Here is a 15,689-nt window from a genome sequence, read left to right on the forward strand (position 1 = left end):
TGCAGCAGGGATGATTGGACGGCGTGCCACAATACAGGCGGACAATGACTCATAACATACTGCCAAAGCAACCCAGGTGTTTTCTAAGGCAAAGAAGTGGAATATTTTGCAATGGCCAACTCAATCACCAGATCTCAACCCCATTGAGCAGCATTTCACATGCTTAAGACAAAACTTAAGCCAGGAAGACCCACAAACAAGCAACACCTGAAGTCGTCTGCAGTAAAGGCAGCAAAACCTCACAAAGCAGGAAATCCAGCGTTCAGTGACGTCCATGGCTTCCAGACTTCAGACTGTCATTGCCTGCAAAGTATCCACTGCAAAGTATTAAAAATGAAGAATTTATTTTATTTATGATAAAGTTAGTTTGTCCAATTAATTTGAGCCCCTGAAATGAGGTTGCAATTCCTAAATGTTGAAGAGGATAATTTAGTCTAACCCCTTAAATTAAACCTGAATGTCCACATTTCAATTGTATCTCAGTGGTTTCATTTTAAATCCAAAATAGTCGCCTGCAGAGCTAAAATCGCAGAGATTGGGTCACTGTCTAAATATTTCTGGACCTAAGCGTGTATATACCGTATATATATATATATATATATATATATATATATATATATATAGTGCCCACACAGCATCATTTTCATAGGGTCAAATGGCGACAAGCAGTGCCCAAAATCAGCCCTATTTTCTCAGGATCATTAGTGCTGTCTCCACCTTCCCTGTAGAGAGAGAAAATCCAAAAACCAATCCTTAATCCTTATTTCACATTATTTCCCTCGTTTGTATTAATCATAGCAATTACCTTCCCATTATGGAGCTAAAAATGACAGCCATCAGCGGGAACTAATGAAACTACAAGTAAGATGCCGTATGGATAATGTCTTGGATAATGTCTTAGGATGAGAACACAATAAGCTGGGAATAGTCGATTAGACTGTATGTTTATCTAAAGACGAGGCTTCAGAAGAACCCGTTACTGAGAAATAGACAAAGAGGAAGGAGATTGTTTCCTCTTAAGTTTTTACATTCAAGGACACTGCTTACTTAATACTGCCATTAACAGAATATCTTGTTAGCTGAATCTAAGAAGCAAAATAACTGTACAGTAACTCCAGTTCTTGTTTTTGAAGATTCCTAAATAATAGAACTTGGTTCCTGGATTTATTCTTTCCTTTTGTGCAAATTCCAGTTATCCTTGATTGTCATGCATGGTTTACCCTTTTGGGATCTGAGCCATGTCTTCTTAAGATGTAGGTTCATACACATTGACTGTGCTTGCTTTGCATCAAAGTCGTACAGGTGGTTTACTTTCGTTTCCTATTTGTTCTCTATCCAGTATTGTTTGGTTCTCCTCACATCTGGGCGTGCGCTTACTTTAGTATTTGTCCAAAAGTAGTTTAATCATTTTTGTTTTTCTCTTATGTTCTCATTTCCAACTTTACCATCACATCATCTTTCAGGTCCTCTGTTCGGTTTTTGCCTATAAGTGCAGATACAGTCATGTCGTTCTTATGTACAATCTCACCTGTTCCTTTGTTGAGATAATATAAATGCTCATCTGCTTTGTTATTAGCTATCATCCACTTTTCATTCAGGATGCCACACTTGTCGCCGATAACAGAATTCCTTCTAGACTGGGAATATACAACACGTTTTTTTACTGCCATGGCTAAATTCTATCCATTCTTACTGGGAAAGTAATGACCCCAGGTTTAGTACTTTTTTATTTTATTCTGATTAACTCGGCAATATAGGTTATTATTCAGTCAATTATTATTATTTAACCCCTTCATGACCCAGCCTATTTTGACCTTAATGACCTGGCCGTTTTTTGCAATTCTGACCAGTGTCCCTTTATGAGGTAATAACTCAGGAACGCTTCAACGGATCCTAGCGGTTCTGAGATTGTTTTTTCGTGACATATTGGGCTTCATGTTAGTGGTAAATTTAGGTCAATAAATTCTGCGTTTATTTGTGATAAAAACGGAAATTTGGCGAAAATTTTGAAAATTTCGCAATTTTCACATTTTGAATTTTTATTCTGTTAAACCAGAGAGTTATGTGACACAAAATAGTTAATAAATAACATTTCCCACATGTCTACTTTACACCAGCACAATTTTGGAAACAAAATTTTTTTTTGCTAGGAAGTTATAAGAGTTAAAATTTGACCAGCAATTTCTCATTTTTACAACGAAATTTACAAAACCATTTTTTTTAGGGACCACCTCACATTTGAAGTCAGTTTGAGGGGTCTATATGGCTGAAAATACCCAAAAGTGACACCATTCTAAAAAATGCACCCCTCAAGGTGCTCAAAACCACATTCAAGAAGTTTTTTAACCCTTCAGGTGCTTCACAGCAGCAGAAGCAACATGGAAGGAAAAAATGAACATTTAACTTTTTAGTCACAAAAATTATCTTTTAGCAACATTTTTTTTATTTTCCCAATGGTACAAGGAGAAACTGAACCACGAAAGTTGTTGTCCAATTTGTCCTGAGTACGCTGATACCTCATATGTGGGGGTAAACCACTGTTTGGGCGCACGGCAGGGCTTGGAAGGGAAGGAGCGCCATTTGACTTTTTGAATGAAAAATTGGCTCCACTCTTTAGCGGACACCATGTCACGTTTGGAGAGCCCCCGTGTGCCTAAAAATTGGAGCTTCCCCACACGTGACCCCATTTTGGAAACTAGACGCCCCAAGGAACTTATCTAGATGCATAGTGAGAACTTTGAACCCCCGGGGGCTTCACAAATTGATCCGTAAAAATGAAAAAGTACTTTTTTTTCACAAAAAAATTCTTTTAGCCTCAATTTTTTTCATTTTCACATGGGCAACAGGATAAAATGGATCCTAAAATTTGTTGGGCAATTTCTCATGAGTACACCGATACCTCACATGTGGGGGTAAACCACTGTTTGGGCACATGGTAAGGTTCGGAAGGGAAGGAGCGCCATTTGACTTTTTGAATGAAAAATTATCTCCATCGTTAGCGGACACCATGTCGTGTTTGGAGAGCCCCCGTGTGCCTAAACATTGGAGCTCCCCCACAAATGACCCCATTTTGGAAACTAGACCCCCCAAGGAACTTATCTAGATGCATATTGAGCACTTTAAACCCTCAGGTGCTTCACAAATTGATCTGTAAAAATGAAAAAGTACTTTTTTTTTCACAAAAAAATTCTTTTCGCCTCAGTTTTTCATTTTCACATGGGCAATAGGATAAAATGAATCCTAAAATTTGTTGGGCAATTTCTCCCGAGTACGCCGATACCTCATATGTGGGGGTAAACCACTGTTTGGGCACACGGCAGGGCTCGGAAGGGAAGGCGCGCCATTTGACTTTTTGAATGGAAAATTAGCTCCAATTGTTAGCGGACACCATGTCGCGTTTGGAGAGCCCCTGTGTGCCTATGCATTGGAGCTCCCCCACAAGTGACCCCATTTTGGAAACTAGACCCCCCAAGGAACTTATCTAGATGCATATTGAGCACTTTAAACCCCCAGGTGCTTCACAGAAGTTTATAATGCAGAGCCATGAAAATAAAAAATAATTTTTTTTTCCTCAAAAATGATTTTTAGCCTGGAATTTCCTATTTTGCCAAGGGTAATAGGAGAAATTGGACCGCAAATGTTGTTGTCCAGTTTGTCCTGAGTACGCTGATACCCCATATGTGGGGGTAAACCACTGTTTGGGCGCACGGCAGGGCTCGGAAGGGAAGGCACGCCAATTGGCTTTTTAAATGGAAAATTAGCTCCAATCATTAGCGGACACCATGTCACGTTTGGAGAGCCCCTGTGTGCCTAAACATTGGAGATCCCCCACATATGACCCCATTTTGGAAACTAGACCCCCAAAGGAACTAATCTAGATGTGTGGTGAGGACTTTGAACTTCCAAGTGCTTCACAGAAGTTTATAACGCAGAGCCATGAAAATAAAATAAAAATTTTATTTTCTCTAAAATGATTTTTTAGCCTGCAATTTATTATTTTCCCAAGGGTAACAGGAGAAATTTGACCCCAAAAGTTGTTGTACAGTTTCTCCTGAGTACGCTGATACCCCATATGTGGGGGTAAACCACAGTTTGGGCACATGTCGGGGCTCGGAAGTCAAGTAGTGACATTTTGAAATGCAGACTTTGATGGAATGCTCTGCGGGCGTTACGTTGCGTTTGCAGAGCCCCTGATGTGGCTAAACAGTAGAAACCCCCCACAAGTGACCCCATTTTAGAAACTAGACCCCGAAAGGAACTTATCTAGATGTGAGGTGAGCACTTTGAACCCCCAAGTGCTTCACAGAAGTTTATAACACAGAGCAGTGAAAATAATAAATACGTTTTCTTTCCTCAAAAATAATTTTTTAGCCCAGAATTTTTTATTTTCCCAAGGGTTACAGGAGAAATTGGACCCCAAAAGTTGTTGTCCAGTTTCTCCTGAGTACGCTGATACCCCATATGTGGGGGTAAACCACTGTTTGGGCACACGTCGGGGCTCAGAAGGGAAGTAGTGACTTTTGAAATGCAGACTTTGATGGAATGGTCTGCGGGCGTCACGTTGCGTTTGCAGAGCCCCTGGTGTGCCTAAACAGTAGAAACCCCCCACAAGTGACCCCATTTTGGAAACTAGACCCCCCAAGGAACTTATCTAGATATGTGGTGAGCACTTTGAACCCCCAAGTGCTTCACAGACGTTTACAACGCAGAGCCGTGAAAATAAAAAATCATTTTTCTTTCCTCAAAAATGATGTTTTAGCAAGCAATTTTTTATTTTCTCAAGGGTAACAGTAGAAATTGGACCCCAGTAATTGTTGCTCAGTTTGTCCTGAGTACGCTGATACCCCATATGTGGGGGTAAACCACTGTTTGGGCACATGTCGGGGCTCGGAAGTCAAGTAGTGACGTTTTGAAATGCAGACTTTGATGGAATGGTCTGCGGGCGTCACGTTGCGTTTGCAGAGCCCCTGGTGTGCCTAAACAGTAGAAACCCCCCACAAGTGACCCCATTTTGGAAACTAGACCCCCCAAGGAACTTATCTAGATATGTGGTGAGCACTTTGAACCCCCAAGTGCTTCACAGACGTTTACAACGCAGAGCCGTGAAAATAAAAAATCATTTTTCTTTCCTCAAAAATGATGTTTTAGCAAGCAATTTTTTATTTTCTCAAGGGTAACAGGAGAAATTGGACCCCAGTAATTGTTGCCCAGTTTGTCCTGAGTACACTGATACCCCATATGTGGGGGTAAACCACTGTTTGGGCACACGTCGGGGCTCGGAAGGGAAGGAGCACCATTTGACTTTTTGAATAAAAGATTGGCTGGAATCAATGGTGGCGCCATGTTGCGTTTGGAGACCCCCTGATGTGCCTAAACAGTGGAAACCCCTCAATTCTAACGCCAACACACCCCTAACCCTTATCCCAACTGTAGCCGTAACCCTAACCACAACCCTAACCGCAACACACCCCTAACCACAACCCTAACCCCAACACACCCCTAACCCTAACCACAACCCTAATTCCAACCCAACCCTAACCCTAAGGCTATGTACCCACGTTGCGGATTCGTGTGAGATTTTTCCGCACCATTTTTGAAAAATCCGCGGGTAAAAGGCACTGCGTTTTACCTGCGGATTTTCTGCGGATTTCCAGTGTTTTTTGTGCGGATTTCACCTGCGGATTCCTATTGAGGAATAGGTGTAAAACGCTGCGGAATCCGCACAAAGAATTGACATGCTGCGGAAAATACAACGCAGCGTTTCCGTGCGGTATTTTCCGCACCATGGGCACAGCGGATTTGGTTTTCCATAGGTTTACATGGTACTGTAAACCTGATGGAACACTGCTGCGGATCCGCAGCCAAATCCGCACCGTGTGCACATAGCCTAATTCTAAAGGTATGTGCACACGCTTCGGAAAACGCTGCGGATCCGCAGCAGTTTCCCATGAGTTTACATTTCAATGTAAACTTATGGGAAACAAAAATCGCTGTACACATGCTGCGGAAAAACTGCACGGAAACGCAGCGGTTTACATTCCGCAGCATGTCACTTCTTTCTGCGGATTCCACAGCGGTTTTACAACTGCTGCAATAGAAAATCGCAGTTGTAAAACCGCAGTGAAATGCGCAGAAAAACCGCGGTAAATCTGCCATAAATCCGCAGCGGTTTAGCACTGCGGATTTATCAAATCCGCTGCGGAAAAATCCGCAGAGGACCAGAATACGTGTGCACATACCGAAACCCTAACCCTAACCCTACCCCTAACCCTACCCCTACCCCTAACCCTACCCCTAACCCTAACCCTAGTTCTAACTCCAACCTTAGTGGAAAAAAAAAAAAATTCTTTATTTTATTATTGTCCCTATCTATGGGGGACAAATGGGGGGGGTCATTTACTGTTTTTTTATTTTGACCACTGTGATAGATTATATCACAGTGATCAAAATTCACATTGGAACGAATCTGCCGGCCGGCAGATTCGGCGGGCGCACTGCGCATGCGCCCGCCATTTTGGAACATGGCGGCGCTCGGGGAGAAGACGGACGGACCCCGCCAGGATCGGTAAGTATAAGGGGGGGAGATCAGGGCACAGGGGGGGAGATCAGGGCACGGGGGGGCGTCGGAGCACGGGGGGGGAGGGATCGGAGCATGGGGGAGAGTGATCGGTGTGCGGGCGGGTGGATCGGTGTGCAGGGGGGGTGGATCGGTGTGCGGGGGGGTGGATCGGAGCACGGGTGGGGGATCGGAGTGCGGGGGGGTTTGATTGGAGCACGGGGGGGTGTGATTGGAGCACGGGGGGAGCGGACAGGAGGACGGGGGAGCGGAGCACAGGACGGAGGGGAGCGGGCCACAGATCGGGGGGCTGGGGGGGCGATCGGTGGGGTGGGGTGGGGGCACATTAGTATTTCCAGCCATGGCCGATGATATTGCAGCATCGGCCATGGCTGGATTGTAATATTTCACCATTTTTTTAGGTGAAATATTACAAATCGCTCTGATTGGCAGTTTCACTTTCAACAGCCAATCAGAGCGATCGTAGCCACGAGGGGGTGAAGCCACCCCCCCTGGGCTAAACTACCACTCCCCCTGTCCCTGCAGATCGGGTGAAATGGGAGTTAACCCTTTCACCCGATCTGCAGGGACGCGATCTTTCTGTGACACAGCATATGCGTCACAGGTCGGATTGGCACCGACTTTCATGACGCATACGCTGTGTCACAGGTCGGGAAGGGGTTAAGTCACATTTTGTGAAAAAGCTTCTATCATCTGTCATGCAGAACTATGAGGGAGCGCAGACCGAGCATGCGTTGGATTTGACAACTGACTACTCTAGCCTCTGAAACGAATGTCACTGATGATGCAACATTTCATGGTGGAGAAAGCAGCTGCGGCAGTGTCCACAGCCCCGGTCCCATGATGACATAGTGTTTCAGTATCCCAGCACATAATCGGGTGTTGCATAGTTTGGTCTCAGAAGAAACTTGTGAGAGTAGATTATATGGGGTGATTCAACTTTTATCTATACAGAACATGAGGTACATGCATCAGCTTCTTAATGCAGCATAACAGGAAGGCTGAAGGATCTTTGACCAGAGAGAAAGTGAAACCAATGTGCAACAAGTATATGCATTACATTCAACTAAGCATATAACAGTAACAACGTCGCTATCTACTGTCCGAAAAGTGTAAACTCCTCCTGCACACAAATAAGTCTGTATCTGTTGCATATCTGCCAACATCGGGATTCTCAAACAAAGCTTAATGGGAACGGAAGTAAAAAATAAAATAAAAACTGGAAGACAGAGAGGTATAGGTAGAGAATTTTTAACTGAAGTCTATTTGAAAAGGACTAGATTTTAAAGCAAATGCCCAAATATAACTGGCTGTGTAATAATGAGGGGAATTTACCAAATATGCTGATAACCATGGAGAAAAAAAGTAATTTTTTGGGAACTTTTTACATTATGTTTTTCTTATACTATTTACTGACCACCTTAAATTTTATAGATCTAGTTTTTGCAGTTCCTCTATAAAACACCAAATATATTTTCACCAGAACACAAAACTTGATATAGATTTTACTGGAACCAATGCTGTCTACCCAAAAAAGGGTTGGTAGATCATGTATAAATCATTCCTCAGGTGATGGCAAAATAATGGTACATGTCGTGCATTGCACACTGGAGCTGAAAGAAATGTTAAATTTCCCTGGTGAACGCCTCTTAATCCCTTCACCACCTTGCAATTTTCTGTTTTTGCGTTTTCGTCTTTTGCTCCCCTTATTCCCAGAGAAATAAGATTTATATTTTTATATCAATATCAGGGCTTGTTTTTCGCAAGACGAGTTATACTTTTTGGACCCGTAGAAGAGCTAAGCAAGCGCAAAACGTCCGTAGTTTGTCGGGCTCTCTCACCTGCATAGCTCCCCTGCTACGTGCACTCCGTCGCACTTAAATATGACTTGATGTCATGTTTTACCAAGGAAGAAAATTGCTCATCAAGAACGATCTGGGTGAGGGTTTGAATTTTTTACATTTCCTATGATTTACTGAGTTGTACTTTTGAATGGCACAATTGGTTTTACCATATAAGTGTACTGGAAAATGGGGAAAAAATTCCAAGTGTGGCGAAATTTTAAAAAAACTGCAACACCAAAATTGTTATTTTTTTTTTTATTTTTTTAAAATTTACCATGTTCACTAAATGCTAAAATTATGATTGTCCAGGAAAGTACGAGTTTGCAGATACCAAACATGTCTAGGTTCTTTTTTTTAACCCTGCTGTTGTCTTCGGTCAAAAACGACCCACCTTGAACTTCAATATTCTTTAAAATATTCAAGATGCGCCTCTGAAACCCATGGCCGACCGACCCATCCTCATTTAAGTCAATCAACCACAAGTTTCGGAACCGCATCTTGAACACCCCAAAAAATACCAAAGTTCAAAATAGGTCTCCCCAGACCAAAGACAACAGCAGGGTTACGTGCTGAAAAAAAAATCCGAAATTTGTAAGAAAAAATAAAATGGTGCCATTTTCCAAGACCCATGCCTCAATTTTTCATGATCAGGGGCTGAGCGAGGGCTTATTTTTTTGCACCCTAAGCAGATTTTTTTTATTAATGCCATTTTGGGACAGACAGGATATTTTGATCACCTCTTATTGCATTTTATTGCAATGTTGCGACGTTGCAAAAAAATAATTCTAGCGTTTCGATTTTCTTTTCATTACGCCGTTTACCGATCGCAATGTGTTAGATGCACATGACAGTTGATCAGATTGACTGTCATGTCATGCCGGAGTATGTATCAAATGTAGGAACAAGACCTTGTACGTACCTGTACTTCCAAGGTCATGAAGGGGTTGAATGGAACCTGTCAACAAGGTTTCAATATTTAATCTGAGAGCAGCATAATATAGAGGCAGAGAGCCTGATTACAGGGATGTGTCACTTGTTAGGTTGTGTGTTGCAGTTTCATTACAATGAGTGTTTTATTAGCAGACGATTATCACTGCAGGACTAGGTGTCACGTGCCAGGCAGTCCTACTTACCTCTATAACCCCGCCCCCACCACTGATTGGCAGCTTGCTGACAGTGTACACAGGATGCTGCCAATCAGTGGTGTGGGTTGGGTTACACAGAGCTCAGCATTCTGAGCAATGCTACATTTACAGCAGAGAAAACAGGGATTTTATCAAAACTGCAAAAAGCAGCCCAGTAAGTGATACATCGCTGGAATCAGAGTATCGGCCCCTACATCATTCTGCTCTCAGATTACATATCAAAATCTGCTGTCAGATTCCCTTTAATGAATTTGGCTTATACCTTACTGCAGCACAAAATGTCCATTTTGATTTACTTGGAACATTTCCTGAATTAAATGAGTTATCAAATTTTCTTTCTGCAGGAGCACACAGATCCTCTGCCTCTTTGCAGTGCATTCTTAAAAATTGACATGTTGGACCAGTGGCAATGATCACGCTGCTGGTTTTTGTTTTCTCCAAGCAGAAGCATCTTTGCCTCTTCAGCATTGAAGGAGTGCAGAGGCGCAGTTCTAAAGCTGCGCATACAAGCTCTGTGCACCTTACCTAGGATGCCAGTAACCTCTGTTAAACTGCGTAGCCAACAAGCGGTAATCCATACAATTAAAAATCCCTCTGTCCTTGAAAATGGAGATTTTAAAAAAGAGGTAAATTGCATAGTTGTTTTTACAAGCACTTTGCAATTTTACCCCTTCAAGAAGTTGCGACAACCCATTTTAAAGAGTGGCAGATAGAATATTAGCATTGTTGACTTACCAATGATTGTCAGGTATAATGCAGCCACGATATCAGCTTCCTTTGACAGCTTTGATTGAAAAATGTCTCCTTCCCTGTCGAATAACGGAAGTAAGGCCTCACTGCCGAAGAAACTTTTGTTGGTTGCCATCCTGTTTTACATGTCATTCGTGCCTGTGGACATAACCAAGAAGTCAATATATATGAGCTAGAAATAGAGAAAAAAGTGCATGACTGCAGGATCAGACTACGCAGGGTATGTTTGTAGTCTGTAACCATGGAGACACATAGGTCTACAGAAGAGCTGTCTACCAAAATTGGTAACAGAATTTTAACTGAGATCTTTTAGAGCGGTCAGTTATTTTCTGTTTTTCTCGTAGGTGGAAAATGCTGACGTTTGAATGAATGAGCCCTAAAGTGTAACATAACGTTTCAAAAAGTTTTGATGTGTTTTTGCCACTGATCAGAAGTCCCCGTCTTCACTCGGAGGAAGGGGCAGAAGTGTTCAGCATATTGTGACGCTAGTCACTACTTTCGGAATAGCCATGAGGCTGGGTAATCAAGAGGTCTCAAGTCAAAAGACAAGAGAGTATGTCATAGACAGAGAGATGAGACAAAAGAGTAGTCAGGAAACAGTTTGCAGTGAGAATTCCCAGAAGGTACTGGATCAAGACCAAAAGGGAGCAGCAAAGATCAGAATACCAGACAAGGAGCAAAGAGCAAAGACACACCTCATGAGCAAAGGTACAATCAAAGGCAGAGAGCTGGTTAAATAGCAAGGTAATTACTTTGGACAAGAGACACATGGATGAAGGCCGAATACACCCTGGTCCTGATTTGACAGCTAAACTGTTAGGGTACCGTCACACTCAGCGACGCTGCAGCGATACCAATAACGATGTCGATCGCTGCAGCGTCGCTGTTTGGTCGCTGGAGAGCTGTCACACAGACAGCTCTCCAGCGACCAACGATCCCGAAGTCCCCTGGTAACCAGGGTAAACATCTGGTTACTAAGCGCAGGGCCGCGCTTAGTAACCCGATGTTTACCCTGGTTACCAGCGTAAGCGTAAAAAAACCAAACACTACATACTTACCTTCCGTGTCTGTCCTCCGGCGCTGTGCTTTCCTCTGCACTGTCAGCACTGTTCAGCCGGAAAGCAGAGCGGTGACGTCACCGCTGTGCTTTCCGGCTGGCCGGCGCTCACAGCCAGTGCAGAGAAGCACAGCGCCGGAGGACAGACACGGAAGGTAAGCATGTAGTGTTTGTTTTTTTTACTTTTACGCTGGTAACCAGGGTAAACATCGGGTTACTAAGCACGGCCCTGCGCTTAGTAACCCGATATTTACCCTGGTTACAAGTGAAGACATCGCTGGATCGGCGTCACACACGCCGATCCAGCGTTGTCAGCAGGGAGTCCAGCGACGAAATAAAGTTCTGGACTTTCCTCAGCGACCAACGATCTCCCAGCAGGGGCCTGATCGTTGGTCGCTGTCACACATAACGATTTCCTTAACGATATCGTTGCTACGTCACAAAAAGCAACGATATCGTTAACGATATCGTTATGTGTGACGGTACCTTTACTCCAGACACTGACAGCCCAGCACGTCCCAGCATCAGCTTGGATGGCATAGATAAGATGTCCACCACCATACGAAAAGCTCAGCACACCTCTGTGAGGGACGAGGGAGACGCCATTTTGGATTTATGAATTCAGGCCCTATAGGTTATCCAGAGATCTCCCTCCACTCCTGAATTGTGGTCTTCCACCCTTGGGAAAAGTACACAATTCCCAAAAGAGCAGAACTTTTGCCAAATAGCCAGAGAATTAGAACTTTAGAAGCCACGTGTTAATGAAGGCAGGGAGGAGCAGAGCTAGGACCCCCTTCTGTCTTGTCTGCCTACTTCAAGGAAAAACTCTTGACTCTTTTGCACCGACATATAGAGATGAATTATGAAAGTACTGTGCATCTCAGGGTTGAGTCCAATAAACCACCAGACCCCTGGGAGCCCCCTGCACGCACCCCTGCATCACATATTTCTCTAGCTGTCCTGGACTGGCTCTCCAGAACCTCTTAGCCAACCCAAGTTTGGACTCTCCGTATCAGTCGAGGCCTAACGAAATGGTTGAAACGTCAGTTGACCAGTTTGGACCTCTCCCTAGGAAGTTATTACCTATCCTAGATATTGGGAATTATTTCAGCTAGAAGGTCAGCGAAGGAGAATTCAGTCCAACCCAGAGGGGCGGTGGCAAATATGGGAGGGGGTGATCTAGGGTTTAAAAGCTAGCTACACATATTTAACCTCCGTCTTTGTTTTGCCATGGAAGCCACGTCAAGTCACGTGTGGAGACGGACCAGGAACTAAGAAGGTGCCTGTGGATACGAGGGCTTCCCTCCATCCACAAGGGGTAAAGGACCCGTAACGTGACACATACAGCTAACTGCTCTTCCCAACCTGTACCCTAATTTTTATCTGTACTTCTGTCTGTAATATCTGTATAATTCTCTGTATATATTTGTAGTTTCTAGTGCGCCTTTCGGCAATTAAAATATCAATTAATTTTAGGCTGCTCTTTTATCTCAAACCTGATTTCCCACATCTGTGAGTCCGGCTAGTATTTATACGCTACCTGGGGTTGGTTTCTGACCCGATTTAAGCTTGTTAACGGACTGGGCTTAGATCTAACGAGGAACTGGTGGCAGCATACCATTCTGGTGATATTGGGGGACCTTGGAAGTGACGGATCGGAGGTTTATATATATATTCCTGGCCTAGGACTGGGGATATATATACCGCTGCAGAGTGCCCCGATAACCAGTACATGACATTGCAGCCTCTCCGATAACTACTTGCCCTAGGTGCAGTTCTCTGACTGACCTGAGGCAAAAGGGGGGCACCAGGGAGCTGTGACTGTGTATGCTCCGTCACAGATTGGTGACGGCGGGGTGATATCCGTGTCCCCTAGCTCCTCTCGCGTGTATTTTCCTTACAACCTCATTCCTAGATTGGACGGCAGAACTGTCATTCACTGAGTTCAGATGCTGTGATAGGGGGAATCATGACAAATATGTTCCTTTGTCATTTTTCTTTTATAATTCCATATACAGGGCAGGTCTCATGTGAGGATACTTGCTCTAATGTCTTGATAACACTTATGATTTCTATAATTTTCTCATTGGTTATCAGAGTTGGCTATATAAACATAGAATAATTAAGAATTGGAAACATTGGTAATCAGGTCAAAGAACTTATCCAATTCAGTCATAATCACCAAGGTTCAGTGATGGACCTTCCACATAGCCAGTCCATGAACTGTAGTTGATAAAAAGGATGGCATGGCAGCAGATCATGGTTGTGTTTGCTATTGAGTGACTATGGAGACCTCTAAACCTAACCAGTAATGCTTAGGAATGGGCAGACTTCAGAATTTAACCTATTGTTAAAATTCTCTGCCATGATGGTGTACTCTACAGTACAGACCAAAGTTTGGACACACCTTCTCATTTAAAGACTTTTCTGTATTTTCATGACTATGAAAATTGTACATTCTCACTGAAGGCATCAAAACTATGAATTAACACATGTGGAATTATATCCTTAACAAAAAAGTGTGAAACAACTGAAATGATGTCTTATATTCTAGGTTCTTCAAAGTAGCCACCTTTTGCTTTGATGACTGCTTTGCACACTCTTGGCATTCTTTTGATGAGCTACAAGAGGTAGTCACCGGGAATGGTTTTCACTTCACAGGTGTGCCCTGTCAGGTTTAATAAGAGGGATTTCTTGCCTTATAAATGGGGTTGGGACCATCAGTTGTGTTGTGCAGACGTCTGGTGGATATACAGCTGATAGTCCTACTGAATAGACTGTTAGAATTTGTATTATGGCAAGAAAAAAGCAGCTAAGTAAAGAAAAATGAGTGGCCATCATTACTTTATGAAATGAAGGTCAGTCAGTCCGAAAAATTGGGCAAACTTTCAAAGTGTCCCCAAGTTCAGTGGCAAAAACCATCAAGCGCTACAAAGAAACTGGCTCACATGAGGACTGCCCCAGGAAAGGAAGACCAAGAGTCACCTCTGCTTCTGAGGATAAGTTTATCCGAGTCACCAGCCTCAGAAATCGCAGGTTAAAGGAAACCTGTCACCCCGAAAATCAACGGTGAGCTAAGCCCACTGGCATCAGGGGCTTATCTACAGCATTCTGGAATGCTGTAGATAAGCCCCTGATGTATCCTGAAAGATGAGAAAAAGAGATTATATTATACTCACCCAGGGGCGGTCCCGTTCCGGTTCTGGTCCGATGGGCATCGCAGTCCGGTCCAGGGCCTCCCATCTTCATAGGATGACGTCCTCTTCTTATCTTCACGCTGGGGCTCCGGCGCAGGCGTACTTTGTCTGCCCTGTTGAGGGCCGAGCAAAGGACTGCAGTGCGCAGGCACCGGACCTCTTTAACCTTTCCCTTTCCCGGCACCTGCACACTGCAGTACTTTGCTCTGCCCTCAACAGGGCAGACAAAGTACGCCTGCGCCGGAGCCACAGCGTGAAGACAAGAAGAGGATGTCATCATAAGAAGATGGGAGGTGCTGGACCGGACTGCGACACCAGTCGGACCGGACCACAGCGGGAACGCCACTGGGTGAGTATAATCTAACCTCTTTTTCTCATCTTTCAGGATACATCGGGGGATTATCTACAGCATTACAGCATGCTGTATATAAACCCCTGATGCCGGTGGGCTTAGCTTACCTTCGATTTTGGGGGTGACAGGTTCCCTTTAACAGCAGCTCAGATTAGAGACCAGGTCAATGCCACACAGAGTTCTAGCAGCAGACACATCTCTACAACAACTGTTAAGAGTAGACTTTGTGCAGCAGGCCTTCATGGTAAAATAGCTGCTAGGAAACCACTGCTAAAGACAGGCAACAAGCAGAAGAGACTTGTTTGGGCTAAAGAACACAAGGAATGGACATTAGACCAGTGGAAATCTGTGCTTTGGTCTGATGAGTCCAAATTTGAGATCTTTGGTTCCAACCACCGTGTCTTTATGCGACGCAGAAAACGTGAACAGATGGACTCTACATGCCTGGTTCCCACCGAAAAGCATGGAGGAGGAGGTGTGATGGTGTGGGGGTGCTTTGCTGGTGACACTGTTGGGGATTTATTCAAAATTGAAGGCATACTGAACCAGCATGGCTACCACAGCATCTTGCAGCGGCATGCTATTCCATCCGGTTTGCGTTTAGTTGGACCATAATTTATTTTTCAACAGGACAATGACCCCAAACACACCTCCAGGCTGTGTAAGGGCTATTTGACCAGGAAGGAGAGTGATGGGGTGCTACGCCAGATGATCTGGCCTCAACAGTCACCAGACCTGAACCCAATCGAGATGGTTTGGGGTGAGCT

The 15,689-nt window shown here is 43.9% G+C and overlaps 1 protein-coding gene across 1 annotated transcript in view; it reads right to left on the reverse strand.

The window, feature by feature from the left end:
* The window catches only part of OPN5 (opsin 5), a 103,228-nt gene that overhangs the window by 32,866 nt on the left and 54,673 nt on the right, over nucleotides 1–15,689 (reverse strand). Inside the window, exon 2 of the mRNA XM_069728187.1 lies at nucleotides 10,302–10,454. Within this exon, the coding sequence (XP_069584288.1) occupies nucleotides 10,302–10,431 (130 nt within the window). The 5' untranslated portion in view covers nucleotides 10,432–10,454. The remainder of the gene's footprint in view (nucleotides 1–10,301; nucleotides 10,455–15,689) is intronic.

This window comes from Ranitomeya imitator, chromosome 5 (assembly GCF_032444005.1).
Source record: "Ranitomeya imitator isolate aRanImi1 chromosome 5, aRanImi1.pri, whole genome shotgun sequence".
Lineage (NCBI taxonomy): Eukaryota > Metazoa > Chordata > Amphibia > Anura > Dendrobatidae > Ranitomeya > Ranitomeya imitator.